General features: G+C 36.7%; 1 protein-coding gene and 2 long non-coding RNA genes across 3 annotated transcripts; 2 read left to right on the top strand and 1 right to left on the bottom strand.

Annotated features, from left to right (window-relative positions):
• Positions 1 to 1,795: 1,795 nt before the first annotated feature.
• LOC111470615 lies at positions 1,796 to 2,832 on the top strand. Its single transcript, XR_002715082.1, has 3 exons — positions 1,796 to 2,000; positions 2,106 to 2,176; positions 2,368 to 2,832. It is a non-coding gene; the product is annotated as an uncharacterized LOC111470615 (long non-coding RNA).
• A 4,223-nt stretch (positions 2,833 to 7,055) lies between these two features.
• Positions 7,056 to 7,733, bottom strand: LOC111470574. The gene has a single exon (XM_023116111.1). It carries the CDS (start codon positions 7,731 to 7,733, stop codon positions 7,056 to 7,058), a length of 678 nt encoding a protein of 225 aa, XP_022971879.1.
• An 8,506-nt stretch (positions 7,734 to 16,239) lies between these two features.
• On the top strand, positions 16,240 to 17,276 carry LOC111470616. The gene is made up of 3 exons (XR_002715083.1): positions 16,240 to 16,444; positions 16,550 to 16,620; positions 16,812 to 17,276. It is a non-coding gene; the product is annotated as an uncharacterized LOC111470616 (long non-coding RNA).
• The last annotated feature ends 1,905 nt before the right edge of the window (positions 17,277 to 19,181 follow it).

Genomic DNA, 19,181 nt, shown 5'->3' with positions numbered 1-19,181 from the left:
AACTTTGTATAAACAAATAGTGGGAAGTCTAATGTATCTCATAACTACTTGTCTTGATCTCATGTTTGTTGTAAGTTTGATTAGTCATTTTATGTCCAAAACAACAACATTTTGCAGCAGCTAAAATAATTTTAGGTACTTGAGGTATAGTAGATTATGATGTATTTTATAGAAAGGGAGAAGTTAGTGATTTAATTGGATTTGCTAACAGTGACTATGTCGTAGACATGAAAGATAATAAGTGTACTTCAGGTTATGTGTTTATGATGAGTGGAGGAGCAGTAACTTGGTCTTCTCGTAACCAGTCTATAGTCACCTTATCAACCACAGAAGTTGAGTTTGTTGCTGCTAGTGTCTGTGCATGTCAAGCTGTTTGGATGATGAGGATACTCAAAGAGATTGGTCACTCTCAAATAGAAGAAATAAAACTAATGTGTGATAATACTTCAACTATTAAGCTATCTAAAAAATCAATTTTACATGGACATCCCAAACACATACGAGTAGGATTTCACTTTCTTAGAGATTTTACAAAAGAAGGAACCATTAATTCATTGTTTTGTGGTACCCGAAATCAACTTGCTGATTTGTTGACAAAGTCTTTCGAATTAGAAGCATTTCAGAAGTTGGGTGGAACACATGGTGGGCAGAGGTTTTCTAACTTAACTAATTCTTGACAAAGAATAATAAGTTGAAGGGAGGGATTGTTAGGTGGAACACATGGTGGGCAGAGGTTTTCTAACTTAACTAATTCTTGACAAAGAATAATAAGTTGAAGGGAGGGATTGTTAGAAGAATTTGAGTATGTCAAAATAGGGATAAATAAAGATGGTTTCTGTTGGGATAGTTGAAGTATTTTTTAGCTACTTAGTTTAACTAATTTGTGGTTATTTTCTTGAAGGTGGCAAACACATCTGACTTGTGTCTCAAGAAGTAAACCCATACATTCCTGCTGAAATCATCTATAAAGGTGATGTAGAACTTTGATCCACCAAGTGATGAAACTGGAGATGGTCCCCAAACGTCTTTTTGAACCATTTCCAACCGCACTTTCTTCGATTCTTTGACAACCTTTGTCAAGCTAACTCATTTATGTTGTCCCATAACACAACTCTCACAAAGACCCCTATTAAACTTAATAGATTTTAGGCCTTCTAAAATTTATTTTGCAGTCAGCAACTTCATTTCTTTGACGCTCATATGTCCAAGTCTATCCTACCATAGACTTGAATTGGAAGCACTCTGAGCACAACAACCATGTTTATACCCTCTGCAGCAGTGTATAAGGTTCCAGATTTTGTGTCACGTGCAACAAGCATGACACCCTTCACAATCTTTTACCAACTCTTTCCAAACTCTAGTGCTTAGCCTGTGCTATCCAACTGACCAATAGAGATCAAATTCTTGTTGAGACCAAGAAGATATTTGGCATCTTCTAATGTCCATTGATTTCCTGATGGAGTTTGTATGAAGATATCTTCCTTCCCTTCAATCCAACGTTTTGCTGTCAGCAAGATACACCTTCCCGAAATTTTATGATTTGAAATTTTGAAACAATTCCATACTTGGAGATAGAATAAATGATGTACTTAAATCCAAAATTCAAAGCACATGAGAGAGAAAATACAATGAAGAATTGTAATACCCGAATTTTTAGATAAACAAATAAAAAAATAAAAATAATAATAATAACATTGGGGGCAAAAGGGTCATTTTGCTCCTACTCTTGCCTAAGGGTCTAGTTGTTTGGGCTAAGAAAAGAAAAGGAAAGAAAAGAAAAGAAAAGAAAAGAAAAGAAAAGAAAAGAGAGAGAGGGAGAGAGAGAGGAGAAAGGAGAAAGGAGAAAGGAGAAGAAGTTAGGATTTGAGAGAGAGGAAGAGACAAACGGCAGTTGGGGAATCCAAGGCAAGAAACTTCGTAGCAATACTTCTCTCGTGCTGGAAAAGGAGTTTGGGTGGTGGAATCATTTATTCCGGCAAGAAAATTCGAGAACGGACAAAGTAAGGTTCCGAACTTCTTGTTTCGATTTTATCTAGATCTGAGGAATTTCTTGAGTTTTAGATCTGGAGTTTTTGACGTATGTAACTAAAATAAGATTCACACAGGTTTCTTGAAGTTCTTGGACGAAAATCGGAGTTTAGTTGGACTTCAGGTAAACCGATCGAAAACAGAAAATGTGAGTATTTCCGTATCTTTGGACGGCCTTAACTCATCTGTGTTCAAGAAAAAAAAAAAAGAAAGTAAAAATATATTGTAGAAGTAGAATATGAGATCTACAATTTTCATGGATTGAAAGATAAGAAAATCCGAAGAAAATAGATTGAAAACACGAAAATGCTAACATCTCGAGATTTGAAACACACGTAGGAGAGAGAAAGAGACCGCCACGCGTTGACTGGCAAACGGAGGAGCGCGGCGGAGTCGGCGTCCATCACATGGCAGTGTTCCACTAGTGCGCTAAGTCGGGTCGACCCGTACGCTCGCCGAACCGGTTCGAAAACCTGCAGTCCAACCCGACGTTTCCCGCCAAACACTGTGTGCCACGTGTCGTGCTCATAAAATTCGAAGGTAAGTTCACGGTCGTTGGGGTTCGAAACACGGCACTACCCGCGCGTGTGCCCTGCGCGTGTGGGCGTGTGGAGACCTACTGGCGTGTGCACGGCGTGTGGGACACCATTCTCTCACCCGTCTGGCCTCCGTTTGGTTGTTTTTTTGCCTCAGATTTCAAATCTGATACTATTTTTATGTGAATTAGAACCTATCAAGAAAATTTCAGAATTTTTGGAGCCATTTTCGGCAAATAATTCGAGCTTGGAAAGACACGCGTCTTAATATAACGGAAGCAATTTGGATTTTAGGCACTTTTAAAACATCAATTATAGTAAATAATTAGCATGTTCATAAATATTAAAACTTAATGAATTTGAATACTAACCTTTTGTAGTTCAAATTTTTTTTTCCTCACGAACCGGTTTGAACCACCGCTAGTGTCTTCTCCACTATCCTCCAGCCTTATAACGAAATTGTGGAATTCGGTGAGTGACTAAACTTGGGAGGGATTTTGTATATATGAAGAGAGTGTTTGGGAGAGGTTTTTCTCAAGGTCTTTCACCACGAAGAAGATATTTTATGCACCATGATCACTCTATTTATACAGTTATGTTTGCATGTACATGCAAATTTGAGATCACCAAATTTTGACACTCAAAATTCCACTCATATGTGGCAAGCATGCATGTTTGAGTTAACCAAATTTTGACACTCAAAATTCCACTCAAACTTGTGGGGTTTATTTGGCAAAGATGCAAGTTTGGTTAAACCAAATTTTGAGAACTCAAAATTCCAAATTTTTCCATTAAATGAATAACATTTTGACTTTTGTTCATTTTGATTCAACCATCCATTTGAATTATTAATTTCAAAGTAGAGTAATATTAAATGATTAATTAAACTATTTAATTAATATTTAATATTAATTCAAATGTCAATCCCAATTAATTTCGACACATATTTGATCAAGATATTTAAATCTTATTTAAATATCTCAGATTCTCTCTTTTTGTTTAATTCATAAATAAAACAAAAATGCAGTTAAATATATCGTATATATGTAGCGCATTCTCCCTAATTTGAATTCGAACACTTCGGACTCACTCGTCACACTATTCTATGGTTTAGTCCGATATGAGCTAGCAGAGGAACCTAATGAACCTATAGATCATGGGCTCCAACGATCCAAGATTAACCGGTTAAACTCATTAACCTTGTTAACCAACATTCGTTAACTACTAGGACATTTCACTATAGCCTAGTAGTTGCACTCCCCTCACTATAGATATATTTCTGTCCATTTGATATAACCTTGATTAGTAAGTCGATCCTTCACAGGTTATTCGTAACTAGAGCTGGGTCAATTTATCGTTTTACCTCTGAAGTTACTTCTTGTTTCTTATGTCTCACTGATCCTCTAATGAACAATTGGTTTGTGGTCCAACTAGTAAACCGAATCCCTTTCAGGCCAATGAGAGGGTAGGTCCCCTTGTTCAAGACCTGAAGTCAGAACTTAAGGGAACTATCTTTCTTCTATCCCTAAAAGAGGGTAGAAGTGAATTCCATCTTTCACCCCATGTCCCCAACCATTTACCCAGTGTTACCCCTGAAATGGGAGGCCAATTGAGTCGACGAACTTGAGCCACTCTTACCCATGCAAATCTAAGGATAATTTCGAATAAACAGGAGTTCATGGTTAGCTCAGGATTAAGATCGAGTTACCTAGGTCATCGAATGAAAAGAAAATCAGTCTCAACAGTAAACGACATTATAAAGTGAGAGTGATTTTCTTCATGGTTCAATCTTATGCGATACTCATTGCATAGGACGCCCCCACTCACATGTCTCCACAATAATACTAGTAGCTCTCGGGTCTACTATCCCTTCTACTCCAGTACAATTTTAGTGATCACATTGTTTATATCACATATACAAAAGTGAGCCGCATTCATAGTGTTCCTAGAATAAGGTACTCAGCCTTATCCTTATACTATAGATCATTTTGACTGTATACTTGAATTTGACCAACTCTTATGTCTCTACATATAGTTCAAGTAATCATACTATAGTCAGAGTGTTCTTAGTTTATTGAATTTAGATTAATGATCGTAAAGTTCACTTTATTCAATAACAATCTTTACTGAATAAACAACAATAATAACTTTATTGAAAATAAAATATGTTTTTGTTTACAAACTATGAGTTTTAGGACATAAAACCCAACAGCGTCAACCAAGTAAGTAGCCATTTGGATTCCCACGAGCAGTACTTGTAGGAACCGCTTGGAATAAGCATGAATGCTATCATACCCATAACCTTAGCTAGCTGAACCTTGTATGAAAACCATGAAAATGAAATAAATAAGAAAATCTATGGCTTTTAGATATGAATGATAATCTAATCTGTTTAGATTGAGATTCTGATAATGTATGTATGTATGAGAAGGTTGGGAAACTTGTGAAATCTGCATTTCGGGTGAAGATGAACGTTATCTTCCCGTTGAGCGTGTTTGTTAATATTGCATAAACTGTTGCGTGTTAACTCCATGAATGATTATGTAATCTGTTTAGATTGAGATTATGATAATGTATGTATGCATGAGGAGGATGGGAAACTTGTGAAATCTGTGCTCTGGGTAAAGATTGTCGTTATCTTCCCGTTGAGCATGTTTGTTAATATTGCGTGAACTGTTGCGTGTCAACTCCTATGCATGGTGATTGCTTGTGTTATCTTTCTTGACGAATAGGAAGAAATTGTGAGCTTAGATTAGGGTGCTTGTGACTAAATAGGCTAGACGAGACCCTAGATTGGGGAACCTCTAGAATACCGTGCATTTAGACCCGCAAAACGATTACCAGTGGATCCAGAGCCCAGAATTCCAAACCCGATAGGTTTGTGAAATCTTGCACGAGAATCCTAGAGATGCATGAATCCAAGTCTAAGCTACCAAGTTCCACCCTAGAAAGAATAGTAGGACACCACGGTAACAGTAGGTAGCCCGCTAAAGTTGAGCAATGTAGATAGTTTCATTAGAACCTCCACTTCCCTCTCTGCTCTAATACCGTACCGTCAAGACAGAGCTCCGGTACGGAGATCGTTGAGCTTGACAGATTCGGACAGGGAAGTGTGACAGGTGCCCAGAACTAGTCGTGATAGCTAAGGGGTCTTCTGAACAAGACTCCTGGACCGTAGAAACTCGTCCCTGAGCGGGAGATGTGGAACCACTAGGATGACTTAGTAGCTGACCGGCACATAGGGGATCGCAACCTCCGATTTTAGTGGATGTATGGTCCCGTGTGAGGGTTGTCAGCTAACCTCCATGGATGATGTTCAGAGAGAGTTACGCATTCAGATCCAGCCATACGATCCCCTCATACTTACTTATGAGGTCGCGTCTCACCTCAGGACACTGATCATTCCACTGCATAAGATGGGCAAGCCTCCTAAGATACAAAAAAGAGAGTTGTAGCGTGATTCGCACTCACTAGAATCTAGAGATAAGACCGTGAATACCTACTAAGACAAGGATGCGAAAAGTGCCTACAAGTTGGTTGCTTACTGAGTATATTTTTATACTCACCCCTTTCTCCTTTTTTTTTGTTCAGGTACCAGTCGATACGGGGAGGTGCTCGAGAGCTGCACTGTCACAGAGGGGTATCGTTTTGGAGCGTCAGTCCCTTGTCGGTCTTTTAGAGTCTTTTGTATTTCATTTTGTATTTGTAATTCCCATTTGTAACATTTGACTTTGATTTTATATTTAATTTAAGTGTCCTTAATTTCCTTTTCTTGTTTTAGATTTTACCGGATTTTTACCGATTTTATCGGATTTTTACCTTCTATTTATTTTTATTTGTTTTCGATTTCGTCTTTTTAGTCACGATTCAGTCTTTCGAAGCCTCGAAAGTCGGGTCGTGACAAGAATATTGGTTAAAAGTTGATATTGATGACTTCATGTATGTACCGTAGAAAAAGATAGAAAAAATGTAAAAAGTACATTTTCAAAGCGGTATATATAACTTTACCAGATATAACCATATATTATATATAACTTTACGGGATAGATATGGACATGACAATTTGGTTTACCATTTATATGTCCACTATATATAGCTTTACTACCATTTATATGTAGTTCACTATATATATGTATTTCACTATAAATAACAGAATACTCTATAACCCAACAACCACTCCATTTAGCCAACACAAGCTCCATGTGAGAAGATTGTGACATGATACTATATGTATCAAAAGGCTTGAAGAAAACCAATCACATTGCAGAATATACACAAACAAAATAAGCTACTTGAAGGTTACACCTAATTTAAATGCTTAAGGTCATTAACCACAACATTTTGAGTACTACAAAATGAAACAACACCCTCAACATATTTTTCTTATCCAATCTCTTCAACATGAGGAAAATCCATATTCAATTGCAAACATAGCGCTTTAAAGTATTACTAGTGGAATTCAAAAACAAATATCACGAAAATAATTAAGCTCTAACCACTGCGACCAAAGTGCACACTTATGTCTGTCAATTCTTTCTCCATGCTGAAGCTGAAGCGACCACCAAGTTTGTTAGGCTTCTTTGGCTTAAAACCTCCTTTCACCTTCTGTCTAACCAAGGGAATTTTGGACAAAATAAGCAAAAAAATGACTGCACTTGTGATAACTAAAGGAAAGTACGACCTCCAAACGATCGCCAATAATGCATAGCAAATGACCAAAGGAAGAACCAAATGGAGAGCGTAGCCAATCCCAGAAGGAAGATGAACACAAATCTCTATCATTGAAGCAACGAATGCAACTGTATTTAACTGTTGGAAGCATACGTATGAGATCCACTCCGGAGGGAAGAAATCCATATCTTTTTCGGGTGGACTTAGAGCTGCTTCGTAAGTTGCAGTGGCAATGAGCACATAAACTACTAATATGGCATTCCGATCCTTTTTAGACATGTAAAGGATCTCAGGATGGTCCGTAATCACTAATCTCTTCACAAACAATAATATTGAACACACAAATTTTGCAACATCTCTGAGAATGTGGGAACCATGGAGCATCTCTTTTACCTCTTTGTCTTCAACAAGGCCACGTTCTTTCATTATGTCTAGTGCTGTCTTGCCTTCCAAATTCTTTGCTTTCATATCCACTTTGTTTATGAGAAGCTTCACCATCTGCACCAAAGGCCAGCTTTTTTCGTATGTTCAAACATTTGTTACATGTCAACTTTTATAGAAGATATTATCCGCTTTTCGGTAGAAGATTTTGTTTGCTTTGACCCATTATATACTATCAACTTCACTATTTTAAAATACATCTATTAGAGAGAGATTTTTACATCTTTACTGGAAATGTTTAGCTTTTCCCACTCTAACCCAAGTAAGATTCCACAAAAACTTAGAGTTAATAAATCATAAAATATTTACTTTTTTTTTTAATATTGNACGATCCCCTCATACTTACTTATGAGGTCGCGTCTCACCTCAGGACACTGATCATTCCACTGCATAAGATGGGCAAGCCTCCTAAGATACAAAAAAGAGAGTTGTAGCGTGATTCGCACTCACTAGAACCTAGAGATAAGACCGTGAATACCTACTAAGACAAGGATGCGAAAAGTGCCTACAAGTTGGTTGCTTACTGAGTATATTTTTATACTCACCCCTTTCTCCTTTTTTTTTGTTCAGGTACCAGTCGATACGGGGAGGTGCTCGAGAGCTGCACTGTCACAGAGGGGTATCGTTTTGGAGCGTCAGTCCCTTGTCGGTCTTTTAGAGTCTTTTGTATTTCATTTTGTATTTGTAATTCCCATTTGTAACATTTGACTTTGATTTTATATTTAATTTAAGTGTCCTTAATTTCCTTTTCTTGTTTTAGATTTTACCGGATTTTTACCGATTTTATCGGATTTTTACCTTCTATTTATTTTTATTTGTTTTCGATTTCGTCTTTTTAGTCACGATTCAGTCTTTCGAAGCCTCGAAAGTCGGGTCGTGACAAGAATATTGGTTAAAAGTTGATATTGATGACTTCATGTATGTACCGTAGAAAAAGATAGAAAAAATGTAAAAAGTACATTTTCAAAGCGGTATATATAACTTTACCAGATATAACCATATATTATATATAACTTTACCGGATAGATATGGACATGACAATTTGGTTTACCATTTATATGTCCACTATATATAGCTTTACTACCATNGCAGCATGAACAAAATAGCGTGATTAAGGATCAATATTGTGGTAGTTTTTTAAGTATGAGCACAATTCAATGATTATATATTATATATAAATATATATGTTGCGCTGAAATGGACCAAAACTGAGACTAAAATTAGACTTACAAATGAGATGGATGAAGAGCTGTGTGGAGACCGCCAATTCGAGTTCATTTCCTGGAGTCTTCTCAATGATTTTCTTAGCAGCTAAGATAGTCAAGCTTCTGCAGCTCCATTATTGACATGAACGAGGGCGTTGACTGACTTGTTAGGTAAGGATAAGGTTATTGGTTGAATGGTTGAGGAGCGTAATTACGAGTCCATTTCTGCGCATGTTCTTTAAGGATAAGGTTATTGGTTGAATGGTTGAGGAGCGTAATTACGAGTCCATTTCTGCGCATGTTCTTGTTAATTTCTCTCTCATTATTCATTACCCAAAACTTGAAAAGTATACCTAGGATCAAAATAACTAGGTAATATATCCATTTCAATCCATAGATCTTCCCTAAGTTTAATTTTGTATCAAACTTGATTTTCGTTCAAAATAGTGAATTTTAAGCAATGTTGTTTAAATCAGGAGACCGAGAACTGTTTCTACACTCATTAGTGGCAGAAATCATGAGCTCGAAGTCCACTCTCAAGACCATTTTACATATTTTTTGTCTTAGACTTTGTCCTGTTCCTACACTTAATAGAAACATTCACTCTAAGTCATCTACCTGGGTAATTTTAAACCCTTTCCAAGGCCGATTATGGCATCGCGGCTTCAACTTTGACCCACTTTACATTCAATAGGAGTCCTTGTCTTAAGCTAACTACCCATATAGTCTCAAGTCCCTCCTGCAGACTGGTTTCTTGAGTGACACGTTATCCTTGATCCAACCCTACACTCATTAGTAACTTAAGTAACCTCAGGGTTCTAATGAAACCATTCACATTGCTAGTAAGCATTTTAAACTTTCTTAATCATTCATAGATGTCGTGGAGGTTTACTGGGTCTTTAGGGACATCTAGATGGTTTAGTCCTCATCTCGCGTTTCTAAAACACTCGAAGTTAGCTACTCAAGGCTAATCCAATTTCTGGGTGCACTTAGGTCTAGACCTTTGATCGCCGCTCACAAACCTAGGGTGCTCGGTCTACTGAAAACGTACTGACCTAGGTCAATGTGAAAATCACTCTAATTCTAGTGCCCTAATCTTAACTTGGTTCACTCATGTATGCTTTGTTAGGGAGATATTCCTATCGATCGTTTAAAGCTGGGAAAACATAATCTAAACATTCATGCAAACTCAACGGGGAAATAACATCCATCAATCACTTGGAGAGCAGATCACAACATCCCATCCTCTTTTCTAACGTAGCAAAAAGAATTAAAATAGGAATACAACTTACATTCTCATCCCAATGTAATTTCGGTAATTTTCCCTAACATGAATAACATCTCATCCAAATTGAAATTTTGAGGTCTAATCATGCATATTCGAACCACATAAAACAAGTTATGCTTATATGCTAGCACGTCTTAGTGATCCCTACCAAGTCTTAAGAAAAATTCGAACGTAATGTCTTTTAATCATTTGAGTTTAAAAATGGTTCATATATTAGTATAATAGTGTACATAAAATAGCTTTTAGAAATCTGCTTTTTTTTTAATAACATCAATTTTTTATGATTATCCATCTTTGAGAAAAACTCGTAATTTCTATATGTTTTTTTTAAGAATGGGGCGTTGGCCTAGCTTTCAGAGCACTCGTTTGAGCTTGACAATCCCAAACATAATAATAGTAAAAGAAAGATGAGGGGACTAAACACAAGCAAAAACTAGTATAACAAGGAAATATATGCTCCTAACCTTTGATTCATATGGATAACATCCAACTCCCTACCATAATTAATTTCTTGAACTTTTCTTTAAATTTCTATGTTTCGAGATTTTGTTGAGGACTTTAAAAAAAGAAGAATGAATCTATTGAACTTACTATTTAGAGTTAGAGTTTAGCAAAAATTCCTTCACAAGAAATGCTCAAAGACAAGGGGAGAATCAATCTGTATACTTGAATCACTTAAATTTATCGAGAATCAAGAAAGAACGGTGTTATAAATTTCAAAATTTTTGTCTCAATTTGTTTCAAATTCGAGAGATTTGGGAAGAGTTAGATTATGAAATTTTAATATGTTATTCCAAGGAAGGTTTCACACACTATCCATGAACTAACCTCGAGTCAATTCAGATCGATAGTTGGAGTTACAACGATCGTCAAGAAATTATCATTTATGTATTTTACACTGATTTTTGAAGCATTTATTTTTCTATCTAGCTAACGGATTAAGATGGAAATAATTTTTTTTTAAAAGGATTAAAAATCTTGAAGGAACCAAGTTGAATCAGAGTTACGTAGAAAAATATACAAAATCCAAATAAATTAGAAAGAAATTGAAAATTGATTTAAGAATCTAGAAAACTCTCAAATGGTAGGTGAAATGTAGGTCAAGTGATGGTGGAGGACATGTGTGAAGCTATGGTCGAAGACACACGTTGGCTAACGAAGAGGAAGTATGTCTGGCTTAGATTGCGCCACACGTCGAGACTTTTGAGGGTGACACGAACCAATCGTTTGGACCTGAACTTACAGCATTTGACCCAAACTGCCTGCCCATTGCTTCGACCCGATTCGATTGCATTAATATGAAGGCTCCATGAGTCGCAACGTGAGCACGACTGTTACTCCAAATACGAGTCTGTACTTGCATGCAGGCGACCTATTGCATGTATGAAAGCGTGTGGCAGTGTTTGAGTTCAGCTTTTTAGTTCGTTCGACTATTTTTTGCTCTGATTTCAAAACTGATGTGATCATGATTCAAGTTAGGATCTTTCAAAAAATTTGGGGCTTCTAGTAATCGAAAATCATGCTTGGGAAGTCACGCTTCATCCATGTAATTAGCAATTTGTAGTAGCCATGCGAATTTTCTTAAGTAATACTTGTACGAATTGCTAGGACGTGCTAGCATGTGAGCATATCTTAAAATAGGTGGTTATAATATGCTTGTTTAGGACCTTAGAAGGGAATTTTTGGATGAAAATGCAATGTATGTCATAAAAAATGGCCAAAGTGTCTCTAGGATGGGAATTTAAGATGCATGCCAACTTTTATTGCTTTCCACTGTACTAGAACGAAGGATGTGATATTATGATCTATGCGATTGATAGATGTTATCTCCTCATTGAGCTTGTATGAATGCTTGATATAGTTTGCTTAGCTCTAGGTGATTGATTACGTGTTCTCCCTATAGAGCTTATTATTTATATAGAGATAAGCTAAGGTGTTAGAGTTAAGTTGGCTAGACGATGACTTAGGTCAAGACAGTTATAGTAGATTGAGCATCTTAGGATCGTGAGCATCGATCAAAAGGTCTAGACCCTAGTGTTAAAAAAAAAGACTTGAGGAGTCAAAATAGAGTATCCTGGAGTTGAAAGTTTGCATTTAAACCACCTAGCTGCTCCCGGAACCCAGTAGACGTCCTCAACACCCAAGGATGACCAATGTGAGTGTGGAATATATTTTTTGTGCTTTATGTGATCGATAGAAATCTCTCTCTAATAAAGCATGCATGAGTGAATCAAGTTAATATTAGGGCACTAGAGTTAGGGCAGTTTACATATTGACCTAGGTTAGTATGTTTCAATGGAATAAGCATTTTAAGATTGTGAGTGACGATCAGAGGGCTATACTTAAGTGCACCTAGAGATTGGATTAACCCCATGGGGATAGTCCTAAACATCTTTGAAACAATGAGATGAGATTTAGCCCCTAAGAACCTAGTAAATCTCTAAAACAAGGACGACTAAGAGAGCTTAACAAGCCTAATAGCAATGTAACGGTTTCACCAGAGTTTGTACCTTCTATTTCCTCTGATATGCCTTTAGCGTTGGAGTGCCCTTGCCAAGCGGTAGGATGCGATGAGAGCTTGCAACTAGGCTGCTTACTAAGTATTTTTATACTCACCCCTTCCCACATTTTTTTTTTTTGAAGTATTGCTAGTTGAGGTGGCATTATGCTTGAAAAATATGTTGTCACAAATTAGTGTCAACCACGAGTTAGAAGAATTTGATTACGTCAAATATGATTAAATACACATTGTTTCTTTTGGGATAGTTAGAGTACTTTTAGCTATTTAGTTTAACTAATTTGTCATATTTTTGGACTCAATAATATCGTCACTACTGGAAACTCCAATTGTTTATGTTTCTAGCTTAGTCATTCTTCTTTCAAAACCTTACAATTGGTATCAGAGCAACCACTAGGATTTGAAGGATAGAAATTTTTGAATGATCAAATACAAAGAGTATGAGTGAAGACAAAACTTTAACGAAGATCCCTCACTTCAATGATCGCTATGATCATTGGAGTGAGCTGATGGAAAATTTGCTCAAAGCAAAGGGTCTATGGTGTGCAGAGATTGGTTTCTTAGAACCAGTGGAAGAAATAATGCCACTAAAGGGCCACCTTGATGATGCTAGTCTCAAACATCATCAAGTAAAGCATTATCTCTTTCAGGCAATTGATCGTATTGTATTTGAACAAATCTTGGATCATTGCACAACCAAGATTGTCTGGGACTCAATGAAGTGAAAGTTTGGTGGAAACCAAGAAGGGAATAAATCTCTTCTTAATGCATTAAGGAGAGAATTTGAGATCCTAGAGATGAAGAAGGATGAAAGTATCACAGATCATTTTGCAAGAGTGATAATAATCTCCAACAAGATGACAAGTATGGAGAAGATATGCCAAACAAGAAAATTGTAGAAAAAAATTTGCGTACCCTGCTTGGAAAATTTACTTCTGATGTAGTATTCATTGAGAAATCTAAAGATACTAATAACATGTCCATTGATGAATTACAAAGTTCATTAGTGGTGCATGAACAAAAATTTCAAAGATCCAACATTAATGAAGAGGTGCAAGTTCTAAGAGTCGAAGCTCGAATGAAAATAAGTAATAGAGGAAGAGGAACTTATAGGAGCAAAGTCGTGAAAGAGGAAGATCAACTTTCAACAAAGCAACTGTTGAATGTTATAGGTGTCATGACTTAAGTCATTTTCAATATGAATGTCCAAAGATGAACAAAAGTAATTGAATTATGAAAGCAGGAAGAAAAGGATGAAATGAGGTTAATGGCTCATATGGAAAGATATGAAGCAAAAAGGAGTGATGCTTGGTTCTTAGATTCTGGTTGATCAAACCATATGTTTGCAAATGAAGGTATGTTTTCAAGCTTAGACAAGACCTTTTCTCGTACTGTCAAGCTTGGAAATAACATAAGTATGAAAGTTACTCAAAAGGGTGTAGTGAAATTAACTTTACTTGGGGTTCGTTACACTATTAGTAATGTGTATTGGGTACCTGAACTCAAAAATAATCTCTTGAGCGTTGAACAACTACAAGAAAAAAGAGTAGCAGTGTTGTTCAAAGATGGTGTATGTAGCATTTATCATCGACAGAAAGGAAAAATGGTAGAGTCAATTATGAGTGCAAATTGGTTGTTCATTTTGCTTGCTGAACCATATGCCACAACAAATGAAGGAGATGCCTCGAAGTTTATAACATGGACCAGTCAACACTTTGGCACCATCATATGGTCATCTCGGCTACAAAGGCTTGTGCACCTTGAAACACAAAAAAATGGTGAAAAGTCAGCCACAAATTGTAGTTCCAAACACCACCTGTGAGGCATGTATGAAAGGCAAGTAACATTGGACTCCATTTCCAAAAAAAGGTAAATGGAGAGCAACCGAAAAATTAGGTCTTGCTCATGTAGATCTATGTGGTCCAATTTCACCAACTTCAAGTAGCTAGAAAAAATATTTGTTGTNAGTGACTATGTCGTAGACATGAAAGATAATAAGTGTACTTCAGGTTATGTGTTTATGATGAGTGGAGGAGCAGTAACTTGGTCTTCTCGTAACCAGTCTATAGTCACCTTATCAACCACAGAAGTTGAGTTTGTTGCTGCTAGTGTCTGTGCATGTCAAGCTGTTTGGATGATGAGGATACTCAAAGAGATTGGTCACTCTCAAATAGAAGAAATAAAACTAATGTGTGATAATACTTCAACTATTAAGCTATCTAAAAAATCAATTTTACATGGACATCCCAAACACATACGAGTAGGATTTCACTTTCTTAGAGATTTTACAAAAGAAGGAACCATTAATTCATTGTTTTGTGGTACCCGAAATCAACTTGCTGATTTGTTGACAAAGTCTTTCGAATTAGAAGCATTTCAGAAGTTGGGTGGAACACATGGTGGGCAGAGGTTTTCTAACTTAACTAATTCTTGACAAAGAATAATAAGTTGAAGGGAGGGATTGTTAGGTGGAACACATGGTGGGCAGAGGTTTTCTAACTTAACTAATTCTTGACAAAGAATAATAAGTTGAAGGGAGGGATTGTTAGAAGAATTTGAGTATGTCAAAATAGGGATAAATAAAGATGGTTTCTGTTGGGATAGTTGAAGTATTTTTTAGCTACTTAGTTTAACTAATTTGTGGTTATTTTCTTGAAGGTGGCAAACACATCTGACTTGTGTCTCAAGAAGTAAACCCATACATTCCTGCTGAAATCATCTATAAAGGTGATGTAGAACTTTGATCCACCAAGTGATGAAACTGGAGATGGTCCCCAAACGTCTTTTTGAACCATTTCCAACCGCACTTTCTTCGATTCTTTGACAACCTTTGTCAAGCTAACTCATTTATGTTGTCCCATAACACAACTCTCACAAAGACCCCTATTAAACTTAATAGATTTTAGGCCTTCTAAAATTTATTTTGCAGTCAGCAACTTCATTTCTTTGACGCTCATATGTCCAAGTCTATCCTACCATAGACTTGAATTGGAAGCACTCTGAGCACAACAACCATGTTTATACCCTCTGCAGCAGTGTATAAGGTTCCAGATTTTGTGTCACGTGCAACAAGCATGACACCCTTCACAATCTTTTACCAACTCTTTCCAAACTCTAGTGCTTAGCCTGTGCTATCCAACTGACCAATAGAGATCAAATTCTTGTTGAGACCAAGAAGATATTTGGCATCTTCTAATGTCCATTGATTTCCTGATGGAGTTTGTATGAAGATATCTTCCTTCCCTTCAATCCAACGTTTTGCTGTCAGCAAGATACACCTTCCCGAAATTTTATGATTTGAAATTTTGAAACAATTCCATACTTGGAGATAGAATAAATGATGTACTTAAATCCAAAATTCAAAGCACATGAGAGAGAAAATACAATGAAGAATTGTAATACCCGAATTTTTAGATAAACAAATAAAAAAATAAAAATAATAATAATAACATTGGGGGCAAAAGGGTCATTTTGCTCCTACTCTTGCCTAAGGGTCTAGTTGTTTGGGCTAAGAAAAGAAAGAGAAAGAAAAGAAAAGAAAAGAAAAGAAAAGAAAAGAAAAGAGAGAGAGGGAGAGAGAGAGGAGAAAGGAGAAAGGAGAAAGGAGAAGAAGTTAGGATTTGAGAGAGAGGAAGAGACAAACGGCAGTTGGGGAATCCAAGGCAAGAAACTTCGTAGCAATACTTCTCTCGTGCTGGAAAAGGAGTTTGGGTGGTGGAATCATTTATTCCGGCAAGAAAATTCGAGAACGGACAAAGTAAGGTTCCGAACTTCTTGTTTCGATTTTATCTAGATCTGAGGAATTTCTTGAGTTTTAGATCTGGAGTTTTTGACGTATGTAACTAAAATAAGATTCACACAGGTTTCTTGAAGTTCTTGGACGAAAATCGGAGTTTAGTTGGACTTCAGGTAAACCGATCGAAAACAGAAAATGTGAGTATTTCCGTATCTTTGGACGGCCTTAACTCATCTGTGTTCAAGAAAAAAAAAAAAGAAAGTAAAAATATATTGTAGAAGTAGAATATGAGATCTACAATTTTCATGGATTGAAAGATAAGAAAATCCGAAGAAAATAGATTGAAAACACGAAAATGCTAACATCTCGAGATTTGAAACACACGTAGGAGAGAGAAAGAGACCGCCACGCGTTGACTGGCAAACGGAGGAGCGCGGCGGAGTCGGCGTCCATCACATGGCAGTGTTCCACTAGTGCGCTAAGTCGGGTCGACCCGTACGCTCGCCGAACCGGTTCGAAAACCTGCAGTCCAACCCGACGTTTCCCGCCAAACACTGTGTGCCACGTGTCGTGCTCATAAAATTCGAAGGTAAGTTCACGGTCGTTGGGGTTCGAAACACGGCACTACCCGCGCGTGTGCCCTGCGCGTGTGGGCGTGTGGAGACCTACTGGCGTGTGCACGGCGTGTGGGACACCATTCTCTCACCCGTCTGGCCTCCGTTTGGTTGTTTTTTTGCCTCAGATTTCAAATCTGATACTATTTTTATGTGAATTAGAACCTATCAAGAAAATTTCAGAATTTTTGGAGCCATTTTCGGCAAATAATTCGAGCTTGGAAAGACACGCGTCTTAATATAACGGAAGCAATTTGGATTTTAGGCACTTTTAAAACATCAATTATAGTAAATAATTAGCATGTTCATAAATATTAAAACTTAATGAATTTGAATACTAACCTTTTGTAGTTCAAATTTTTTTTTCCTCACGAACCGGTTTGAACCACCGCTAGTGTCTTCTCCACTATCCTCCAGCCTTATAACGAAATTGTGGAATTCGGTGAGTGACTAAACTTGGGAGGGATTTTGTATATATGAAGAGAGTGTTTGGGAGAGGTTTTTCTCAAGGTCTTTCACCACGAAGAAGATATTTTATGCACCATGATCACTCTATTTATACAGTTATGTTTGCATGTACATGCAAATTTGAGATCACCAAATTTTGACACTCAAAATTCCACTCATATGTGGCAAGCATGCATGTTTGAGTTAACCAAATTTTGACACTCAAAATTCCACTCAAACTTGTGGGGTTTATTTGGCAAAGATGCAAGTTTGGTTAAACCAAATTTTGAGAACTCAAAATTCCAAATTTTTCCATTAAATGAATAACATTTTGACTTTTGTTCATTTTGATTCAACCATCCATTTGAATTATTAATTTCAAAGTAGAGTAATATTAAATGATTAATTAAACTATTTAATTAATATTTAATATTAATTCAAATGTCAATCCCAATTAATTTCGACACATATTTGATCAAGATATTTAAATCTTATTTAAATATCTCAGATTCTCTCTTTTTGTTTAATTCATAAATAAAACAAAAATGCAGTTAAATATATCGTATATATGTAGCGCATTCTCCCTAATTTGAATTCGAACACTTCGGACTCACTCGTCACACTATTCTATGGTTTAGTCCGATATGAGCTAGCAGAGGAACCTAATGAACCTATAGATCATGGGCTCCAACGATCCAAGATTAACCGGTTAAACTCATTAACCTTGTTAACCAACATTCGTTAACTACTAGGACATTTCACTATAGCCTAGTAGTTGCACTCCCCTCACTATAGATATATTTCTGTCCATTTGATATAACCTTGATTAGTAAGTCGATCCTTCACAGGTTATTCGTAACTAGAGCTGGGTCAATTTATCGTTTTACCTCTGAAGTTACTTCTTGTTTCTTATGTCTCACTGATCCTCTAATGAACAATTGGTTTGTGGTCCAACTAGTAAACCGAATCCCTTTCAGGCCAATGAGAGGGTAGGTCCCCTTGTTCAAGACCTGAAGTCAGAACTTAAGGGAACTATCTTTCTTCTATCCCTAAAAGAGGGTAGAAGTGAATTCCATCTTTCACCCCATGTCCCCAACCATTTACCCAGTGTTACCCCTGAAATGGGAGGCCAATTGAGTCGACGAACTTGAGCCACTCTTACCCATGCAAATCTAAGGATAATTCCGAATAAACAGGAGTTCATGGTTAGCTCAGGATTAAGATCGAGTTACCTAGGTCATCGAATGAAAAGAAAATCAGTCTCAACAGTAAACGACATTATAAAGTGAGAGTGATTTTCTTCATGGTTCAATCTTATGCGATACTCATTGCATAGGACGCCCCCACTCACATGTCTCCACAATAATACTAGTAGCTCTCGGGTCTACTATCCCTTCTACTCCAGTACAATTTTAGTGATCACATTGTTTATATCACATATACAAAAGTGAGCCGCATTCATAGTGTTCCTAGAATAAGGTACTCAGCCTTATCCTTATACTATAGATCATTTTGACTGTATACTTGAATTTGACCAACTCTTATGTCTCTACATATAGTTCAAGTAATCATACTATAGTCAGAGTGTTCTTAGTTTATTGAATTTAGATTAATGATCGTAAAGTTCACTTTATTCAATAACAATCTTTACTGAATAAACAACAATAATAACTTTATTGAAAATAAAATATGTTTTT

This window comes from Cucurbita maxima, unplaced genomic scaffold (assembly GCF_002738345.1).
Source record: "Cucurbita maxima cultivar Rimu unplaced genomic scaffold, Cmax_1.0 Cma_Scf00046, whole genome shotgun sequence".
Taxonomy (NCBI): domain Eukaryota; kingdom Viridiplantae; phylum Streptophyta; class Magnoliopsida; order Cucurbitales; family Cucurbitaceae; genus Cucurbita; species Cucurbita maxima.
The sequence above is the reverse complement of the archived record's forward strand: the minus strand, read 5'-3'. Positions and strand labels throughout refer to the sequence as shown.